We start from the raw sequence: 23,607 nt of genomic DNA on the forward strand, positions 1-23,607 counted from the left end.
TGAGATAGTAACTTTCCATTCGAAGTACTCAAAACTCTGCACAGTATGCTTGTATTCCTGAAGATAAATCTCTGTCTTTTTTACAACATGGAGTTTTTCTTTCTTGTACTAATACATGGACTTTCAGGTGACTGCCAAATGATTATTCTTAGTGGTTTCTCTGCACCTCTCTGCATGCTTGGAAATGTGACTTGCCATCACTGAAACAATGCTACTACTTTTGTCCATCTATATGGTTTCTAGTTTTTGTCCATCCACATAGTTTTTGTTTGTGCAGGGGAACACAGTGGTATGACTATACAAATGCAGATTGGGATATTTGTGCATGTGCTCTCGGCAGGAGAGCCTTCTACGGATTTTAATCAATATTTAATTAGCGTAGTTGTGGTGGTTTTTACTTAGGTGGGCAGTTGAGTTCCACCACAACTGCTCTCTTGCTCCCCCTCCTCAAAGGGAAAAAGGGAGAAAAATATGATGAAAAAGGCTTAAGGGTTGAGATAAGGGCAGGGAGATCATTCAACAAATATTGTGAAGGGCAAAACAGACTCAACATAGGGAGCTTAATGAAATCTATTACCTATTACTAACAAGCTAGGTAAGTGAGAAACAACAACAACAAAACTAAAAACACCTTCCACCTCATCCACTCTTTTCTGTGCCCTCCCCATAAGTAGCACAGGGGAACCGGGACTGGAGGCTGTGGTTGGTCCCTGACGCTTCGTCTCCACCACTCCTTCATGGTCCCTCTCTGCCCCTGCTCCATGTGGGTTCCTTCGCATGGGATGCCGTCCTTTCCAAACTGAACTATGTGGACTGCTTCTCTTCAAGCACTGCACCCACATGACTATGTGCCACATGAGCAAACTGCTCCAGCACGGGTCACCCAAGGGTGGGCGGCAGCTGCCCCCAGACCCCTGCTCCTGCGTGGGCTCCTCTCCACGGGCTGCAGCTCCGGCCCGGGGCCTGCTCCTGCGGGGGCTCTCCATGGGCCGCAGCCTCCTCCAGGCCACATCCACCTGCTCCACCGGGGGCTCCTCCACCCACTGGGGGGCTGCAGCGTGGAGATCTGCTCCATGTGGGACCCATGGGCTGCAGGGGGACAGCCTGCTCCACCAGGGGCCTCTCCACAGGCCACAGGGAACTGCTGCTGTGTGCCTGGAGCACCTCCTGCCCTCCTGCTGCACTGACCTAGGGGTCTCCAGGGTGGTTCTCACTCCTCTCTCCCAGCTGCTGTTGTGCAGCAGATTTTTTCCCTTTCTTAAATATGTTCTCACAGAGGTGCAAACAACATCCCATATCGGCTCAGCTCTGGGCAGCAGTGGGTTCCTTTGGAGCCAGCTGAAACTGGCTCTTATCTACCATGGGGCAGCTTCTAGATTCTTCTCACTGAAGCCACCCCTGAAGCCCCCCTGCTACCAAAACCTTGCCATATAAACCCACTACAATAGTATAATCATGTCTCTATGTTTCCACAGGTAGATGGGAAAGCCTTTTCAATTGTGTTTGTGGAATAGAGACTGCATGTTTTTAATTTTACATGTAGGAATTTCTATTGGAAAGGCTTAGGATATGGTTTAAATACTTCAGAAGTTGCAGTAAGATTTTAATGACTGTTATCTTAAACATCCAGTTAGACCTTAAATAGTTTAAATTGTACTGGCCTAAATGTAATACTGCCTTACTAATGACATTTCAATAAAAAAATGAAAACTGTTTGCTCAGTTTATATTTGTGCAGCCCTGGATAGAGCCACAAGAGCTTTGTTTGCATTAGCAATGTGTTCAGATTTCTGCATGGAGAGTTGTTTAATAGTAGCAGCATATGAAATTCAAGTTAAGTAGAGCAAAGAAATGCCATACGATTATTACTGCTAAATCTGACGAATAGAACAATTTTCCACCCTTGAGTGATTTAAAACCCTTTGCAATCTTAATCTAGAAAGGCACTGCTTAGAGCAATACAGTGCTATAGAGATGAATGACAGTATAATAATCAGCCAGAAATGCATAGTTTCACTGCTCATATGTTATTAGTCCACTGACAGTATTCTTTGTTTCCCCAATCATTTGATGTAGTGCAGAAATCTGGAGGCTCTGTTTCTTCTGCCATTGTTTCTGTAAATCATGTAATTTCCAAGATTCATTTTTCCCCTTGTATTAAAAATGGAAATGATGCTTTCCTAGCATTTAAGGCCTTCACCGCCTTGCAGGAAGATTTACAACTGCAAAGGATTATTAATTATTATCATTTATTTTTACTGATAAATGTGGTGAATCAATAAGTTTAACATTCAGAAAAATAAATATTTTGGGGGAGAGGTATAAGAAGAAAGGATTTCCACTTATGTCACTTTCCTCTCTGCACTCTGCTTGGCTGGAGCATTAAGATTCTCATTAAAACCAACATTTCAGATGGAGTGGTCTGGGAAGCTACTGAGTTACATGGGCAGATATGATGAAAACTAAGATTTGAGCTTTTTTTTTTTTTTTAAGATATTGATATTTAACAAAAGAAACAAGCAAAGAATAAAATAAGCAAATTCTTTAACAAGCAAAGAATAAAATATGAAGAAAAAAAAAGATAAAACTATTTGACTTTTGTGGCACATTACCCATCCATTCACGCAATTTTGAATAATCATTTTAAGAAACTGCATTCTGTCACTCTCTATTAAAGGTGAAAAAAGCTCTTCATAATAACTGAAAGTCAGGAAGGTGGTTTCCACTAAAATTATACTTGACAATGCAAAGATCACTACAAATTATTTTGCTTTATGTCCTGTCCTTGCTTCATTGATCATGTAATTGCAACTTCCAGAGAGATATAAAACTCACTTTAAATAAAATTAAGATGCAGATGTGTGCCAATATGGCAACTTAAAATAGCAGGTGGGTTTGTAGCTGAGATCATACAGGGAAAGGCAGGGAACTAAATCATATGAGATAATATTGAGACATTGACTGAAATGCCCATATGGCTAATGGGGAAGCGCTGTTACAAATCTGAGAGCTCTTGCTGTGCTTCAGAGATAAGCAGTTAAAAACAGTCAAATAAAGGAAAGGCTGTCATGGATAAGCAAGTATTAAAGGTTTATTCTTTGGTACTAACATGCAATTTGGAGTTATATATCACCTATTTGGATAATATATCCATGTAAAATTACAACATTAGTAATATCTAAGCTTAACAATCTTTTATTTATTTTTTTTTCCTGAATATATCTACAACATTTTCAAGGTGTACATGTTTAAACTTGCACAGATTTTGTAGAATTCTGCCTACTGCAAAAAGACACAGGTGATGCATTGTTTGTGCCTGACACTGGCAGCTAAAGCTGTACTCTGAAAGCTTGTTCTACAAACTAGGAAGGCAATATTTATTAATTCCATTACTAGGTTCCTTGTATGAAGTACAAACCCTGAAGTACAAATAGTGTAGGCATTTTGCTTGTGGAGCTTTCCCTGTTCTCCCGAATCTGAGCTTCTGTCTAAAGAATCAGATTTCATCTTATCTTTGGGTGTCTTTATCCTTAAATAAGGGATAGTGAAGTCCATAAATAGCAGTGGTGTTATATGTCAATATAAAACTCTTTCCAGTTTCTAAATAATGTATTTAATTCTGTTACTAATTCAAAAGCTACACTGACTTTTGAGACTGTTCCTGCACCTGCCATATGTAAATTCCTGCAATGTGGTTTGATGCAGGGATAGAAAGCAGGTCTGCATCAGGTCTCTCCGCTCAAGCAGTTTCTAATCAAACTAAATCTGTTAAGATCAACGCCAAGCTGGGCAGGAGTGTCGATCTGCTCAAGGGCAGGAGGGATCTGGATAGGTTGGACTGATGGGCTGAGGCCAACTGTATGAATTTTAACAAGGCCAAGTGCTGGGTCGTGCACCTGGGGCACAACTCCATGCAACACTACAGGCTTGGGGCAGAATGGCTGGAAAGCTGTGCAGAGGAAAAATGATCTGGGGGTGCTGATTGATGCTCACCTGAATGTGAGCCGGCAGTGTGCCCAGGTGGCCAAGAAGGCCAATGACATCTTGGCTTGGTTCAGAAATAGTGTGGCTCAGGGGAGACCTTATTGCTCTCTACAACTACCTCAAAGGAGGTTGTATCAAGCTGGGGGTTGGTCTCTTCTTCCAAGCAACAAGTGATAGGACTGGAGGAAATGGCCTCAAGTTGCTCCAGGGGAGGTTTAGGTTGGCTATCAGGAAAAATTTTTTCACTGTAGGGGTTGTGAGACACTGGAACAGGCTGCCCAGGGAAGTAGTTGAGTCACCATCCCTGGAAGTATTCAAAGGACATGTAGGTGCAGTGCTAAGAAGCATGGTTTAGTGGTAGACCTGGATGTGCTAGGTTGGACTTGATCCTAGAGGTCTTTTTCTAAGATCTCTAGGGAATCAAACCTGTATGATTCTATGATTCTAAGATGCAGTCATATGTGTATCAAGGAGCAGCTTTTCTTGTCTTTTTTTTTGCCACAGCTTGACTTGCAAGGTGGATTTCTCTGCCTTATGAGGCATCTTCAGATTAAATTCTTGCTGTGCTTCTCTGTTAGGGACACCTCTTCCTCTTGGGATTCAGCCATAGACACAGTTATTTTTGGAGTCAGTCCCCACTTACATCAGCAATGGGAGAGTGTGATTTCCCTTCACCCAGAGAGTGCTTAGCCTACTGGATAGCCATGTGAAGCCTGAAGAAGGAACTTTATTTCAACATTTTAAATTTCTCTGCCACTCGTTGTTGTGCTACCACATAGTTCATGGCCCTTTTCTCTTGTTCATAAGGACCTTCCTTCATTGCTCCTAGAAGTGAAGGGTTAATAATATGGGGATAATTAGACATGTAACTTTTGTATAAAGGCTCTTGCAGAAATTTGTCAAGAAAGAGGTTTTGACTTTTGATTGATTAAATTTAGTTTCTATCAGGCAGGTGTCAGGACAAAAAGCTCCAGGTATCCAAGAGTTAATTCATTCATTTAAGGAAAAACTTGAAGTAGAGATACAGTGCCAATGTCATTTAGCTCTGTTATTAATTCTTATTCTTGTGTAAGTACTGTAATGCACAAGATTTGCATGCATATGAGTGGGTTTGTATGAATGTCAGCTAGCATGAGCTGGGATGGAGTTTTCTGCTGAATTGAAGAGCAATGTATTTGGAATCATGCCAATTTTGATGTGAGTTCCTTCAAAATAAAACTTTCTCATTTTACTAAGTAGCTGTTGTAATGAAGCAGTCTTGGCAACTGTTTGTGTTATTTGTGAACAAATTTAATTTAGGAGAAGGTTCCCAGCTTTCACAGCAGATTTGGAAGTGGTCTTCCAAAAGGAACAGTGAAAGAAGAAACCATATGCCTCCTCCCTGTTTTTAAAATAAACTTGGTGTATTTATCACTAGTATTTTATTGTGGTGTCTGCAGAAGTAGGGGGTTGAACTTGATGGCCCAGGATGTCCACTCCAGTACTTTTTCCTGGATTCTGTTTTGAGAATTAAGTGGTAATAAATTAATACTATTTACAATCATTGCTGTTTCAGTGTAGTACAAATTAGATACTTTGATCTAGAAAATAAGATAAAAGATTTCAGTCTCTACTAAGCAGTGTGCTTGCTTTAAAATAAATACAATAGAAAATTGAACTATGCCATATAATCTATCTTTTTCTAAAACCAAAATAAATTTCAAAGCAAATGTTTAATTTTGGAGCAAGATTTTTCTTTTTGCCTTATGTCTGGAATTTCTTTGAGGATTAGTTTATTGGAAATATTGGAAATGCTTGTTCTTCTGACCGTGAGAAAATATGTAATTTTGAAAACTCAGATATTTACCCTTAGACTTCTTTTTACTAAAAATGAGGATCCTGTTGCTTGTGCTAGTCAATAAAATGCAACTCTGCGGAATCATTGATGGATGCTCTTTCTTTATGAAATAGGAGATTAGAATAGACTTAAAACATTTCCCTGGAAATTTGTGTGGTTTCTGACTTCCATGTCTTGGTTAAACTAGGTTATGTTTTGCTTTCTGCTGCCTTAAATCCTCCAGTACTGCAGTTTTTTCTCTAAACTGTTTATATTATACTGATATTCGTTCTCACATACAGCTGTATGCTCCCCAGCCCCTGAGTGTGTAACTAGTAATTAGTGAACCTGTGCTATAATATGTTTTGGATATCCCGTATATTGAAGTTTTTGTTTGCAATGAACTGTTGATTTATTGTAGATCTTTTTACACTCAAAAAGATGTCTACTGGGGGGAATGTATGAGAATAGCTTTCTAATGTGTAACACTGCACAACTCCAGCATTTTAAAGTCAATAAGCTTTAGTGTCTGGCTTGCTGAAATAGAGCTTACTATGGGTAAAACTGTAGGCATGGTGAATAATTCTGTGCTCTTCCAGTGGGTCATGGACTGAACTTGTGAACCTGAACACAATGCAATTCTGCCTCTTGCCAAAAAGCTGAAATTCTTGTTCAGATTCATTTAATGTCATGATAAGAATTGGGTGGCAAGCGTTTTTCTCTCAGTTTATAACTTTGTCAATGTCACCACTCTGTGCATCTCCCTATAGGCTCCCCATGCACACTGAGATCAAGACAGTGACAATTTCATCTCTTTCTGCACTGGTAACTGTCTGACACTCATACATTTTGTCTGTTGCTGCTTTTGGTCAACAAAATCCAACCCAGCTTGTACCAACATAGTTTAAACATGATTAAGGTTCAACACTGTAAATATGTCTATACAGCAGTTGATGGGCAGGCATGAAATGAATACAAGCACAGCATGCTCCTAAACCTGTTTGTTTGCTGTCCATGTGCTGACTCAGAGACAGCCTGGGAACTGCCTGTACGGGTGCTGTGAAAGCAGAGCAGAGGGGTAGACAAACTGTTTGAACAAGCCATCAAAGACAGTTTCTTCAGGGTAGGATTGGCAGGGTGGTAGCAAGGAAGCATATGTTAAGTGTTACTGTTCTGTTCTGTGGTTAGTGTGGTTGTCATCAAGTTCTGTTTTATTTTAACTTTTCTAAGATACCAATAAGCAATAATTTCCCACTTCTTTGCTGTCACTGAATTGAAACACACACAACAACCCTACCCACTAGCCCCAAATATCACATTCTAAATTAAAATGTATTTCTGTAAGAGCTCAGTGATTTCAAATTGAGAGGTCATAAATCCATTCCTGCCATTAATAGGTGAACATTTTCAGTCTGACGTGTGTATAAATATAGAAAGATAACAAAATTCAGGTTCAATCGTATGTACTTCATCGTCCAAAGCTGTTGTCTGGAGAGATGAGCACAGAGAGTGCAAGTAACGGAGGCACATTTTTATAAATATCACTGCAGCTGTAGGTATACTGAAACATACGATGTCATCACAATCTCATCTGCTGAGTGCGTGCTTAAACCAGGCAAACTCCTTGTTGATTTACAGTTGTAGCTATGAGATTTCCAGATGGTGTGAATCACCAGAGAATGCTACCATTAATTTTATAGACCTTTGGTTCTATTAGTTGGGTAACACCCACAAGTACATTTCTATCAACAGAAAGAAGTGCAGCTAGGCAGCGGAAGAACAAACTTCCTGTGATGTTTTGAAGTTTTGAAGTGTGGGATCATAGAGAAAATTATACAAGTCAAAAGGTAAATCAGCATCCATTGCTCATTCAATCTCTGTCCCCTTTTTACAGTAATGATAAAAGCTGTTGGTAAACATGATACGATTTTTTTATGTGATGTAGGTCTGCAAATAAACAGATTTGAAGTTTGGGGGGGTTGTTTTATTTAGAAACCCCAAGGGGAAAAAAACAAAACCAACCAACCATCCATCCAAAAATAAAATAAAATAAAATAAAATAAAATAAAATAAAATAAAATGGTCCTCATTCTCTTTCTAGCAAGCTGTATACGACATTTCTATTTACTAATATAAGTAAATTTATCTTCTGTGTGCTATCAGTCCGTGGTGTATGTTTCCGAAGTGCTATCCATTTGGCTTTCTGCTTAGAACCATGACTAGAGGCTGGTCATTTTTCTTTGGAACAGTCTGCTCGTTGTCTGGCCTTTGGGGAGATGGGGTCACTGATGTCCACACATACATATGTTTTGCAGTCTTTATTGCCACACTGGATCAAATTAGTTTGGATAACAAAAAGATACCGAATGGTTTATAAAATGCATTCATTTACAAAGGTTTAATGATTGGCTGTCCCTGACTGGGACCTATTACATTGTTTTCCTTGGAATGAACTGTTCTGTCAAGATACTGATGAGTGTGACGTTTTCTGAAGTGAAATGGATGTTGAACACACTTGAATGCTGTTCCAGAGCATTCAGCATCTCTGATGGGCTGATGTATGGGAAGCAGGTAGCTATACTGCATCCAGAGGAAATGTAACTGGACAGCAGATTGTTTCTTTGGAGTATGGCCAGAAGTCTGCACTTCCTGTGAAAGCACTGTGAAATACTTAATAGTGGCAAGTAGTTCATTTTTTTTTCCCCTTTTTTTTCTCTGTAAGAAAAAAATGGCAACTCCAGCCACACAATTCCCTAGAGCAATAAACTGCTACACAAGGTTAGTTATAACTGAAAGAGGAAGATGTTTCCTCACTGATTATGTAAAGCACTCAGCAGCACAGCCCTCCCTTATCTGCTGTAATACAATACGGTTTGTTGCTCAGTTACGTACTCTATGGTGAGCAACCACCAATCTTAATAATCTACAGCTTTGTTTCCATCATTTCTTATCTGCACTTTTAAAAATCCAGCACGAGAGGGAAATTGAAAAACTCAACCAACCACCACCAACAAAAAAACTGAGGAGTTTCTTTATATTCCTTCTAATTGGAGCCTTCATAATATTACACTTCCAAATTTTTTACTATGACTGAGAAACAGAAATGCACTTTCTCATGAATGAAAGGAGATACCTTCATGTAAGCACTGGATTTCCAGTCCTTTGGATTTAACAAAATACAAACTATTACAGAACCTTTTTGGAGATGAAATATTAAGGGTTTGAGAGGATTTATTTCTGTCTACCTCCTTCCAGAGAGATATTGAAACTTTTTCTGAAGAAACTTTCCTACCATCCTGTGTGCTTGGTACAAGTCCTCAGTCTATTTCTTGCAGTGTAATAGAAATCTATCTCAAAATTGTTGTAACTGGCAGTCATCCCAAGAGGATGCCTGTGAGACTATTGTATTTAGACCCGCTGTTTCCATGAAAACAATGTGCTTAATTGTTTCAGATTCATTTCAGTGCACTTAGATATTATGCCATCACAACACAAAATTAACTGCTTGGTGGCAAATAAGGGCATGAAGCTGCAACAGGGGAGGTTGAGGCTGGATGTTAGGAAAAGGTTCTTCACCGAGAGGGTGGTTGGGCACTGGAACAAGCTCCCCAGGGAAGCAGTCATGGCACTGAGCCTAACAGAATTCAAGAAGCATTTGGACAATGCTCTCAGGCATATTGTCTGATTTTTGGGTGGTCCTGTGTGGAGCCAGAAGTTGCACTTGATGATCCTTGTGGGTCTCTTCCAATTCAAGATATTCTATGAAAGTAGTAGTAGAAAGAGTAGATTTTATTTTGTCTACAGAGCTGTGGATGCTGGGGGAGAGAAGGATGGGGTAAGAGAGATAGCTGAGGAAATCTAAATGCATAGTATATTTGAGGCTAATCTCTTTTCCAAACTGTTGTTTAGGATTTCTCCAAGACTTCTCTTAGCTGCATTAACTAGCTCAACAGAGCCCTACCTTAATGATTCTGTCTTTCAAAGTGACCTAATTCTTCTCCATCTAAACGTGTTCCAGTGCTATCCTCAACCCTTTGTGCTCAGCAAATCTTTAAAGGCTTTCCTGGTCTTCCCTTAGAGTAGAGTTCTTCTCATGATTCCAAAATTTCCAGTTCTCCAAGTTGTTGTCTCATACCAGTCTTCGCTATGGCATGAGCTGGCTCCCTACTGTCTGTTACTATTATCTCAAACTCCTTATTGCTGTTACTGACTACCAAAAGGAAGAGCACAGCAAATTCACTAATTGTTATTATTACTTTTTCAACAAAATTTTAGCTCACTTCTGTGTTTGTAACACTTGCCATTATAGTACATTATTAAAAATAAAGTTGTCACTCAAAGCTCCTAATAATTTTCTATCTTTAAGGCACATCTGTAAGTACTGGTGCAGTTAGACAAAGAGAATTTAAGGGATCCCAAAGTAAATCAGTGAACAGCGTCAACTCTCTTACCTGTTACAAGAACATCCTTCTTCCTTTATATTGATGCAGCCAGTGCTGACATTGATATCCAATTATGAACACAACCATGTGTCTGACTTGTATGGTCTTTACCCTCTTAACAATTGACCCATTCCTTATTCCCTTATTCCCAACCTTATCCCTCACAGTTGTACTGTAACCCTCTCACAATCTGTTATTTGCTCTTTCACCTTAGTCTAAACAGCTCATTGCAGACCTAATCCCTAACTTGTGGAGAAACTGCATCCATGGGGAGAAACACTTCACTTATAATCATGCTTTTATAGTTCCCTTGGTTTATTCTGGCACTTTTACTTGTCATGGTTGAATAAATTGAATTTTGTAGTGTGCTCTTAGAAAATGCCACACTCCTGATTTTAAATGTGCTTCAGCATGATGAATGCAGCGTTAGAGTGTGATGCAGAGTAGTAGTTAGATTTGTGGATTGTAGCTCTAGGTTTTATCCTCAAGCCTCTCGGCAGATTATTAGCTGAATCATTTGTAGACTTTCTGTTTTGTATGCATTTCATACCTGTAAAATGAACGTGTTTTAACTATACAGCAGGTCTGTGTTGATACCCACTTGGTTATTGTTTGAACAGCAAGGCAGCAGGTACACTGTAATATGTTACAGAATGGCTGTTGCACTCATATACTAATTACCTGACTACTATCTTGTACTCCTCTCATATTTTTACTGCAAATGCTACAAAAGGTACAAATACTTTCCTGGGTTGTAAATTGTCTGACAAGGAATCACTTTGATTGTGTGTTTATGTAGTCCTTATCACCGTGAGCTTTCGTTCCTTGAGTGAAGCCATCAGAATCAAAGGTATTGCTAGAATACAAACATGAAATGAAGTTAAGAACATGCTTTGAGATCTTTGAATTAAATATGCTGAGGGCTATTACGGCTGTCTTATTTCTAAGAAAGCATCATGAAATTTTACTATTTTTACGGGCAATTTTATCTGCTGTGTTTTAAAAGCAGGCAGTAATTACCAGTGTATCTAAATCCATCAGCTCATGAATGAAACTAAAGGACCTGAGCAAAAGACCTCTCTCTTTTAATGATATTTGAGGCAAATGTTCTAAGACCCACTGGAATTTAGGAAGGACATGTTTTGCTCTAGAGTAGTTTACCTTTTGAGGAATATGCTTGCAAACATATAGCTTAATTCTGAATTAATGTCTGAAGTAGGTTTAATAACTTTTTTTAAAAGGATCTGTTGTGCATGCATTAAACCTGGAATAGTGCATCTGATGCTTCTCTGTGTGTTAAGCAGCTAGTAACTATTTCCATCAAGCATCGAGATGTATTTGTAAAATAGTTTTACATCTTTTGAAAGTTTGAGAAAGAATTCCAGCTGATGAGAAAGAAGATGGGAAGGAAGAAACCCGGAAAACAATAATGCTGAAAGGGATACAGATGTGGTTTTACAGAAAGACAGAAGGATTAATGGATTTTAAGTTTGATATTTAGAAGTAGCCCACATTTTGTTTTAACTGTTTCCGAAAGGAGTGTATTAGGACTCTAGGTTCCCTAATTTTCTCAGGAAATGGCAGGAAGGGAGGCAACACATCTAACTAGCCTCTAGCAGAAAAATAAGCATTTGTATTAACATTCATTACAATGTTTGAAAAAATTGTTTTTCAGATAATTGCCTTTGATGAGCTACGGACAGACTTCAAAAGCCCTATAGATCAATGCAACCCAGTCCACGCAGTAAGTACATCCAGTGATGTGCTAAGCAACAGCTACTAAAGATGGGTAGGTGCACTGAGCTATCAGTGAAAGTATGAGTGTGGAAGGGAAGGTAAAGCCTGTTGTGAAGACAGTTGTAGTTTGGAAAATTGATTTATTGTGCTAGTCTTAGGAAAACAGAAGCTTTTTATGCTAATAGCTTTCCTTTTTGCTGAAGAAGGCAAAAGAAAAAATATTTGGAAGTTCAATTATCTCCTACCTTAGAAGTCCTTAGAATCTCCTACCTTAGAATGTAGAAATAAACATTCCTACATTTTCACATGCTCTTATAACTTAGTATGACTGACTGAACTTGGTTCCCACCATTTCCTCCCTTCCTTACTATCTTGTTGCCTTAGAAAAGGGCCCTTGACCCTTAAAGGAGTGGCCACTGTCCTTCTACATACCCTCATGATTAACCCCAGTTATGCAGAGAGAAATCTGATTTTACTAGTGAATTTCTCATTATAAGCCATTTAAAGAAGACCATACTTTGACTTGTTTTCTTTCTGTGGATCAAGCTTAGAGCATCTTTTGACTCAAAGTACTTAATTACAGTTACTTTTAGTGTTTATGAATAAATCTGTTGTTTAAAGTGATATTTCTAGGACATTATGGGTATTATTCACTAATGGGTTAAATTATAATATCACATGTTGCTCAGACACACTATTAGTGATAGTGGAAGGGCAGCTATATCAGCTTTTCAGTTATTTTTTTCATTCAGACTTATCTCAAAACTAGAGGTTGGATACGTGAAAATGCAAGGCCGAGTCTCTGTGTTGTAGATTGGCTCCAGTCACAAATGTTGACTTCAAAAAAAAAAGTTGAAGCCTCTGACTCAAGGCTAACATAGACATGAACCTCCTTTTTATACTGCTGTTTCCAGTAACAGATGACAAAATAACATTGGAACTTAGAAATGAGTAGATCCTTTGACTTGCAAGCAGTACATTAGAAGTGAATACTGTTGGTTCAGATTAATAACGTGTAGCTTCTCTGCAATGAAAAAATATGATTTTGACCCCTTGTACTTGTAATATATTGTCTTTAATTTATAACACTACCTAATCTTCCACCTTTTTCCCCACTTTTTCTTGACAGAGAGAGCGACTGAGAAATATTGAGCGTATTTGCTTCCTCCTGCGAAAAGTGAGTGTAAAATAGTCTAGGATTTGTGAATTGCATGAGAATTAAAGCCAACGAGTGGTTATCTACATTCATTTGCTCTTTGAATAATCCTCATTCTGTTGAAAGGTTCAGTTATACTGCAGAAGTGGAAGTCATGATGACCTTGTTAGAATGGAGTAAGACAAATTATAAAAAGTTGACATAGTAGAGGATTTCTAGATAAGAAATAAATCCCGAGAACATCTGCCCATTAGTTTTGGAACATGCTTTTGGATGGTGGTGAATCATTTTGCAGTTGCAGCTTGAGGTGCTTATAGCCCTATCATTTGATTTATAGTGTTGTAATACAGGCTTTAGATTATTATTTTTTTTTGAACAGGGGCTTGGTATTTAATAAATTAAATATTTTATTACCTACATATTTAATAATTACATTTTTTATTTGGCTGAATTTAAAAGTTGATACACCATTTATTTTAATTTGGCCAGAGATGATGAGTGCCTCAGTTTCTGAGAGAGTTGAAGGAGCTGATAAATTGTAGGATTGATGTGGTCAGGTTACATCTTTCCTCTGTAGATTGAAAGAGGGCTTTCTTAAACACTCATTGTTCTCCTGACTCTGTACCAATGAAGTCAAAATAATCGTAGTTCCAAAATATTTCACTTTATATATTCAAGTTTCTCTAAATTGCCTTCACCAGAATAGTAATGGAGCCATCTAAATCATTCAGCGTTTTTGCTTAACAAAGGTCATCACTGAAGTACAGACTGCTGACTGCATCCTAATCAAGCTAAGAACTAAATTCAGATATGTTTTTAATAAGCTGAGGGCCCCATCCTTAGAAGTTTTTGGAAAACCAGTGCTAGGAAATACTCACTTGGGATGACCCAAAGATCTAGTTGTGACCACACTCAGAATGTAGGAAATGACTCAGGTCAGTCAGAACCTGAGACAGATGTGTTTGGCACCATTATGAGCAAGCCACATTTAAGAACTTAGCATGGTTAAGACACTAGGGATGTGAAAAGAAGAGAAAATATGCTTATCACCAATAGCGTTCCATTTTGTCATATTGGCAGCCAGCTATTTTCAAGCTGTGTCACAGTTTATCTGCCATAAAGAAACTGGTGAGTGGTAATGTATTAATATATGTGAGCCCATGGGAGTGCCTTGCCTTCATCAGTATTTAATTAATATTGAGACTCAGCCTTCTTGTGAACAGCAAAATGGAGCATTTTGACTAATTACAGATTCTGTATTCAAAAGGGATTGGCTGCTTCTGGTTCTCATATTTTGTTAATTCAGTGTCTTCAAAGTTCTTTGGGGATACGTTTATTTTAATTGAGAGATGATATGAAAGAAGAAGGTGGTGGAATAACTACAGAGATTTGTAGTCTTTAAAACTGACAGTCACTAAAAATAGCTTTAGACTATGTAGCATAAAGTATTCACTGTTGGGGATAAATTCTGGCAAAAACAGTGAATAATTGAGTGTTGTATAGATACAGGAAGACAGCAGTTAAGATGCTATCTACAAGCACTAAATATATCCCTCATTATAAAATTGTGTGGCTTTAGGTTTGTTTCTCCTTCTATGAAAAAGCAACGTATCTTTTTTCCCCTGTCACGAAGTCAGATAATTATTTTAAATGGCTTTGGAAATAGTGTTATATTACTATTTATGACATTAGAACTTAATGATGAAGATCTGTTGTAAATTTAAAAAAAAAAGAGGTTATAGGTAGGTTATAAAAATATGTTCAGTTTCATTATAGCCTGGTTTTAGAAGGGGCTCATTGGAATTACTAAATAGGGGTACAATATGCCATACAAATGATACTAATGAGTTTAAGGATGGATTTTTTGTTTTATCTCCAAAATACTTGGAGAAGATTATTAACAAACTGTGACCAGGTACTTGATATGTTACCAGATACTGTATAATTCAGTTACATTTTCCATATTTATTTATATATATAATATATATATATATATTTTTTTTTTTTTTTGTGGTGGTGTCTTTTTTTTTTTTTTTCCTTTGTTGGGGGGGGGAGGTTCGTCCTGAAGGAGTGAGTGGAAGGGAGCAAATTCATCAAGAAATCTAATGATAGACAAGCTGATATTAATCTCAAAGATGTTTCAGATGAACTTCAACTGTCAAGAAAAAATAAAAAACGGCAGACAAAAAAATATGCAAGGACAACTTTTGAATAACAAAACTTACAGCTTGTTCAATACTCCATTACTAGCATGAGCAACAACAAGAGTGGAATGTAAATCAGTAGCTGGGTATTTAAAAATAAAAATATCTTCACTTAATGCCTTTTGAAGCAAGTACTATTATTTTAGTCAGGAGGCTGATAACTGCCAATGCTTGGTCTCTTCTAGTACCTCTGTCACATTTCTAGTAGAGCTAGAAGCTCTAGAGCTTCTAGTACCTCTGTCACATTTCTAGGGTACTAGTGGTGGAAATGTATCATGTACATGTTGTGGTGTTTACTAGATACAATTCTGTTTTTTACAGCTTTGCAAAAATAAAATTATAGAATCATTTAGGTTGGAAAAGACCTATATCCTTCACCAATATTATATATAAAAAGACCAATATCCTTCATGCAGTGAGGGGCCCAAAACTGAACACAGTAATTGAGGTGCAGTCTCACCAGCACCATGTACAAGAGGACAGACATTCCCCTTGTCCTGTTGACCATACTATTTCTGATGCAGGCCTGGATGCCATTGGCCTTCTTGACCTTCTGGGCCCACTGCTGGCTCATGTTCAGCTTGGCTGTCAACCAGCATCTATCTTTTCAATTTATATTCCATCGTATACTCCCTAGTACGTATCACAATCATCTTTCACTGTATTTACAGGTTTTGGTTATTTATCAAAACCAATGTTACCTTAAAGAGCAATTCCAGAAAGCATTCAATTCAGACTGAGATACAGTAAGTAAAAAGTAAAACTTAGTGAGCATAATATATAATTCCAAACACTTGAGTCTCTGTGTACAATTTATTTAGGTATTCTTTCATATGTAAGTATTCTGTTTAAAACAAAAAGTCAAAATAACTTAAATGTATGGAAAGAGAAGTAATTCAGAAGCATAAGTAATCAGATTCTTGAATGGTTATGAGCTTGACATAGATTAACTGCACTTGGAGCATGTCAAAGAAGACAAAACTTGATGCTGTGACTGTGTCACGCCTGTTTGTCAGTATTGAATGCACATACTCAGATCTTGAAAAAATAAAAATAAATTGTTCAGTGAAACTTTGAGTTCTCTGGAGCAGTTAAGAGGAAACAAGGTTTGTATCTGGTTTTAGTATTTTCTTAATGAATGAAAACATAATTTTCTGAGTATGGAGGTTCTGGTTCACATGTAGAAAATATTATGGCAAGTCAGCATTTTTAGTAAATAGCCCTATCTTTTCTTGCTGCTGGCACCTTTACTGAATGATTTAGATGAAGGAGGTTGGCCAATGTGCACTACAGCAATTGTTATATGAAATAATTTTTTGTACTTGGACTTTGTTAGGTTCCAGACCTTCACCAACCAGTAGCTCATAACATTCTTTGCATGCAGCAGCTGTAGTGGACGTAGTCCTTTGAAGAGTATCAGGTGTCACGGTAGCTGATTTCAATTGACTGTTCATATTCTGTTCTTCTTGGTAAATTTGTTGGTTATTACATTAATCGATTCTTCCATTGTTTTGCTTTGTGGTCACCAACAAGCTTCAGATAATGTCTCAGATTTATAGTGTGTATTTCTGCATATGTTGATTGATTGTTTCATCATGGATTTATGGTTTTATAGATCTGTTACATTCTTTTAGCCAGTCACCATGCTGATAGCTATTAGCAGGGTACTTCAGTAAGCCTATTGCATGGTTCATTAAAATGCTTAATGTAAGTCTGTATAAATAAATTCAGCAAATTTGATGGGGTTTTTAAAGTGGTGTGTAACCATCTGTATGTAAGAAGGAATCATACTTCTTTCATGGATTTGAAAGAACAAATCCATCTACAAGAAGCTGCAGCAATAGGCCAATTTGTTACAAAATAAATTTGGGGGAATAGCAGCAATAGCTGTGCCTTTCATTGTACTATATATATATTTATTATTTATTTATTTATTTATTTTTCTTTTTTAACAACTTCAGTAAAGATGTTTTAACTCCCCGTTTGGTTAGACTTGATGGTAAAAAAAAATCACCAAAAACATTTCAGTATAGCCACACTAGAGAATTAACTCAGCTTAAGCAAAAGATACTTGCACTGCCTCTGCAGGGTAGGTATACACCAGGTTACTGGCATACATTATGCATTATATTCAGCACCTCCCAACCAGTAGTGAGCATTTTGTCTTTGAAGTCTATGTGCATGTATTATCACAGAATCACAGAATTTCTAGGTTGGAAGAGACCTCAAGATCATCGAGTCCAACCTCTGACCTAAAACTAACAGTCCCCACTAAACCATATCCCTAAGCTCTACATCTAAACGTCTTTTGAAGACTTCCAGGGATGGTGACTCCACCACCTCCCTGGGCAGCCCATTCCAATGCCTCACAACCCTTTCAGTAAAGAAATTCTTCCTAACATCTAACCTAAAACTCCCCTGGCGTAACTTTAGCCCATTCCCCCTCGTCCTGTGAGGAAAACAGCCTTGCCTAGTCAAGAGGTATTTTGGCTGTGGAAATAGTACTGGTATGCTGCCTCACAGGACAAAGAGGCTCATGTGTCCAGAGTTCTGATGATTGCTGCTGTAAGAAAGATCACAAAGAGAACAAAAAATGGCACCGCGTGACATTTTGTCCATTAGCAGTGACTGTTGCAGTGATGGAGCACATGAACTTTGTCCGCTTTCATTAGAGACCAAGGACTTCATCATTGTTACTGTCTTCTGAATGCATATTGTATTTCTTGATGTATCTAATGCTCCCTCTTTTCTTACCACATCAGTACAATGGAACTGCTGAGTTTGACTAATTATCTGGGCAGTAGGAAAACTTTCAGGAGACCCTTCCTACTGAGTGATTGGGAGCATAAACCCTAATCAAAAGATAGTGTGGGTAACTTCTGAAGAATGAATATAGGATTATGTATGTAGCAAACATTTTGCAGTGATCAGATACATACTCAATACTTCGTCTCCCTGTGACTCAGTGCAATGTAGAAGCTTGTACTTGTACCCAAGCAGGCATTGCTCTATATGAAGTGATTTATGTAACAGCTACGTATTTTAAAAATTATTTTATCATAATCATCTCCCATCTCTCTCTCTCATCCTTGAACTGCAATTCAGTGGTTCAAAGCAGAGCTGGTTTATATCAGAAAGTGAACATCTCTGGATTTAGGAAGGGTTTGACTTCGTGTTTGTTGCTTACCATTTTTTAGCTCATAAACTGCCTCAGAAGAAATTCTAGAGATTGCAGACACGCATTAGAATAAAGGTTATTGTTGTTTCTAAAGCATTATTTAGATCTGCAGATAGGTTAGGATGTAGTTGGGATGTGATCTGCCATGCCGTGCAGATTCTGTCAGTGAGAACTTGGACTGTCAGTCCTGTGACTTTCATAAAACTAAATTCACTTAAGATCTCTTTTGTTTGAAGTGACCTAGGAATATTTAAAGTACATTAGAGTCTGTGAGAGACAGAAAACTGCTAAGTGTGCACTTCCATGCTCACTACTTATTTGGAAGATAGTGCTACATTGCTGTTGCATGTTAAAGTTAGCTTTCTTCTGGCCCTCAGAGTCATTGACAAGGTATTTTTACATTAGGAATGAGTAACTTTTTACACTCTAAACAAAATTTCAAGTTAGCTAAAATATATTAGTAAACACATTTTAGTTTATGGAAATCATGTCTTATGGATGATTTATTTATAAACAATTCTGCTACAGCATCTCTTGTAAGAAGAGGCATGAGATAAATTTAAAATTTACTTTTTATTAAACAGTGGGGCTGTTCTCAGTTTCCAAAAGCAAATACAGCTTGGCAGGGGAAGTAGCGATATAGGAAAAGCAAATAAAATACTTTGAACTGAAATACCACACACTTTCACTAGCTCGGTGTTGGTTTAATTGTTTTCTGCAGCTTGCCTAAAAGAGGATGGAGTTTACATGTTGATAGAGATTCGCATTTGTATCAGCAGGCCTGGGTGGAGTTTTGTTTGCATCCTGAAATATGAGGGACAAAATGATTTTCCCTGAAACTTGCAATAAAATTGCAGCATACACAAAATTGTCCTTTTGTTTGTTGTTGTTGTTTTGTTGTTGTTGTTGTTTTGTTTTGTTTTGTTTTGTTTTGTTTTCTTCTTCCTGTTCTATGAATACTAGTCAGCATGCAATACCATGGTAGGAAAGGCTCCTTTATGTTTGAGTTTTGGCATTCAGCCTCCTGAATAAACTTATCTGCTGCCATCTCAGTTAAAGTGTCCTAATTATGACATCTTAAAAGGCTAGAATAGAGAGTTATACTTGGGAAAAGGAAACATATAGGACTTAAGAACTTAGGGGAAGTATAGTATTTCTGGCAGGTTATTCATTCACTACTGACATTCATTTATTATGTTCATTGTGTCATTCATTTATTATGAGAATTTTGCCAGCACTATCTTTAGTCAAATTTACAAGTTCCGGAATTCAGCATTTTTCAAATGTTAGAACATAATAATTGTATTTTTAGTAATCATTACCTAAGAATGTCTGTGCACTCAATGGAGGATAACGAAAAGTTATATCCTGCTGTGCCTGCACAGGTGTTCAAAGCAGCACTGGATGATAAGGAAAGTTGTAAGCCTACTGCAAGCCTCAGTCACAGTTTGGCTTTTACTCTCTTTTTATTCCAGGGAGGAAGTAAGATTTGCCAGTGCAATGCCTGATGAAAACTGATATATCCTTTGGATATATCCATATGCATGTTTACTCTTAATGTTATTGCTCAAGAAAATATTTACATATAAAACTATTTCAGATTAACCAACTGTATTTTGCAGTTACTTTCATATTTTAAAAGTTTATTCAATCATCAAAGTGTTAAAAAAGTATTACCTTGTAATAGACAACCACTACAATTCAACTTCTTTCCAGTACTGCTCTGGAGGATATGTAAGCATATGCCCTTACAGTATCTAAACATCACAAGAAATGGTAGAATAAGACTGAAGATGCAGCAAAAATGTATGTGAATAACAGTTGTCTGTAATGTACGCCTAGAAGAGAATTATCAGCTGCTGAGGGTATCTGCCTCTCAGAGCTCTGTTGAAGATACTGGCAAAATATGACTTCCTAATAGACCATATTTTCTTTAATTTAGTATGCAATAAAATAAATACTTACATTTTAATGAAACTAAAGAAATTGGGGTTAAATCAAAATTTACTTATGTTTAGCAGAATGTTCACTGTGTATTTAAGTCAGATTCAGACCCTATAAAGCCTCCTTGCAATTACCAAAAAAAAAAACAACCACCACAATAGCTAAAAATATAGTGAAATTATTTTGCATTTTATCTGTTATATGAATAGAAACTGTTTCAAGTGGGAGTTAAATGTCCTACCTTGCATTCAGATGCTGAAGTTTCCAATAAAGCTGTTAGGATAGCAGGGCAGGAATCTTCTTTACCAGCTCTGCACTGTACCAAATCTACTTCCTCAGACTGACAGCCTTTAAAATCCAGATATGGAAACTTTAGTGAACAGTTAGTTCTCAGTATTTACAAAACTGTCAATTTTAGGCAGACCCCAAGGAAAAAGCCCGGGGGCCCTTCCTGTACTATGCAGATGGCTGAGCTTCATTTTAATGATCACTAAGAATTCTGCATTCATTGACCTATCTGTGAAATGAGGTGCTGGTTTTCTGGATCTTAATGAGCAGCTGTGGTATTGTTATTCTCACCAGTCTCAGGAGAACAGGTAAAGATGGAATGAACTCTTGAATAACCCAGTTGTGGGCTGTACTCTCTGGTTATATCTGAAACATAGGAATGAGGTAGGGCAAGAAAGAATTTGTTACCCTGTTCCATGTCAGTGTTGTCAAAATTTGAGGTTCACACTCCAGGGTTGCTAACCCAGCTTCTGTTACAGGTTCTGAATTAACTTTAAAAAAAAAAAAAAAAAAAGTTTGTGAAGGTACCACATCTTAGATCACAGCAGATCTGCCTTACTGACTGGTATTCCTTGATGCTCTTCACGTCCCAGAGTGGAAAAGCTTTTTCTTTCATCCACTTCATAGAGTGATTTGGCTTGGAAGGAACCCTTCAGGATCCTCTATGGGTATGCTATGGGCAGGGACACCTCCCACTAGACAAAGTTTTTCAAAGCCCCATTCAACCTAGCCTTAAGCACTTCCAGAGAGGGGGCATCCACAACTTCTCTGGGAAACTTGTTCCAGTGAACAGATTGATGATGAAGATGATAGGCTGATGACCCTAGCTAGAGACAAGCTGCAGAAGCTGCATCCTTTGGCAGAAGCAGCTGCAGCAGCACTAACTACTGGGTAAAGCAGCATTACTTTGTCTAACAGTTGCCAATCTATGGGTACGATGGTACATTTATGGACACAGGATGGAGGCTAGGCTACATAGATGGAGACTTCTTGGAGAAAAAAAAAAAAAAAAAAGTGATTCTGTGAGCATTATTATTATTTTGCATTCAGGAGTATTGGGCCAAAACAAAATACTTGACAGGAGTATGAGTTTTTGATGTTTTAGTTACTTAACAGTGACTGAGAAAGCAGTTTGATTCACTTGTTACAATTTATGTAGTGTGAGAATGTAATTGCACTGGTGAAGGGCACTGATTACTATTCATACTGCTATATCTTCCCAGTTTTGGTTTCTGAGAGGTATTTTATGTGCCATATTCACTGGTGAGCCAAGCTGTAGGAGTCATTCCATGAGAAAATGATATATAGTGTTCTGTAAGAGCAAATTGCATTTGGGAAGGAGGTAGTCATATGTAATAAACAGAATAAGGAGGAAGAGTACTTACAGGAAAAGATGTGATTGTTTTTTTGTAGAAGAACAACAGAATATATTCAGGGAATAGGAAACTGAACAAAATTATTTTGGACTGAGCTTCCTGAGAGATGCTCTTATGCAGCTGAGATCTTCAGATGACGTTGTAGTCCGATAAACACAAAGAAGCTGCCGAGAGGTGTTAGCTTCAGCTTTCATTTTCCCATGCTTTAGTTCAGCCAAATCTTGGTGTCTACACACAGCAAAGCCTGACTTACTTTCTTTGTAATTAGAAACTACCTACATGTGCACATATGTGTGCACATACACTACTGTGTATGAGGATATATTGAATTTTACTCACACGATCACAGAATGGTTTAGGTTAGAAGGGAGCTCTGGAGGTCATCTGGTCCAATCCCACTGCTCTAGCAGGAAGACCTAGAGCAGGCTGCCAAGGACTATGTCCAGACAGCTTTTGAACATTGCCCACAGCCTCCCTGGGCAACCTGTGCCAGTGCTCTGTCACTTGTACAGTAGGGAAGTGATTCCTGATGTTTAGATGGAACCTCTTGTGTTCCAGTTTGTGCCCATTGCCTCTTGTCCTGGCATTCCTGGCACTGCGGAAAAGAGCCTGGCTCCATCTTCTTTGCACCCTCCCTTCAGGTATTTACACAGATAGGTAAGCCCCCCCTCCCCCCGAATCTCCTCTTCTCCAGGCTGAACAGTCCCAGCTTTCTCAGCCTCTCCTCACAGGAGAGGTGCTCCTGTCCCTTGATAATCTTGGTAAATTTGGTAAGAAAGTACATGTTTTATAAAGCTCATAGCTTAATTGTTAGTACTAGGTACACAAAATAAAGAATTTCGGTAGATAATCACATCTAAAATAAGAACCCAGAGCCTCATTCTCCTTTAATAAACATTATAAATTGCAGATATTTTAAGGCAACCTGACAGTTAACCTCTAACACAAGTAGGTATTAGTTACAGATGCCTGGACAGTTCCCACCCCTCCTTCTTGCAGATCTGCAAATTGAAATTTACTAGTGAAGCAAGTGAATAATAATATATTTCTCCACAATTCACGGAGTGTGAATTAACTTTGCTTTCATTTATTGTCCCAATTTTATCATTTTTATTATGCAAGAAGGAAGAAGACCAGAACTGTGCCACTACCCCTTGAAAAGATCCTTTTAGCAGAACTAGTGCCAAAGCTTGATTTACAGCCCTAGAGCACTTGTAGATTAAAGCATTTCCCCAACACTTCTAAGTTAAAAGAAGGAAAGAAAAATCATGACTAAATCAAGCCAGACAATCCCTGAAGCATGGCTGGCAAGGCTCAGTCCTGCCTGTAGGGGCAACAAGACCATTGGCATGCTGGCAGTCACTCAGCAAAGTTTGCTTGTATTTGATATGACTGCCTTTAACTTAGTTTTGAAGGTAACTGAGACTGGAGAGAACATTTATCTCCTACAAAAACCTCCCCTTTAATATCAGGCTTTTTCAGA

The 23,607-nt window shown here is 38.0% G+C and overlaps 1 protein-coding gene across 1 annotated transcript in view; it reads left to right on the plus strand.

Moving 5' to 3' along the window:
* CNIH3 (cornichon family AMPA receptor auxiliary protein 3) overlaps positions 1-23,607 on the plus strand; it is a 42,621-nt gene that overhangs the window by 11,442 nt on the left and 7,572 nt on the right. The window contains exons 2-3 of the mRNA XM_068676099.1: positions 11,917-11,985; positions 13,108-13,155. Coding sequence (XP_068532200.1) covers positions 11,917-11,985; positions 13,108-13,155 — 117 coding nt within the window. The remainder of the gene's footprint in view (positions 1-11,916; positions 11,986-13,107; positions 13,156-23,607) is intronic.

Source organism: Anas acuta, chromosome 3, assembly GCF_963932015.1.
Source record: "Anas acuta chromosome 3, bAnaAcu1.1, whole genome shotgun sequence".
In the NCBI taxonomy this organism is placed as follows: Eukaryota; Metazoa; Chordata; class Aves; order Anseriformes; family Anatidae; genus Anas; species Anas acuta.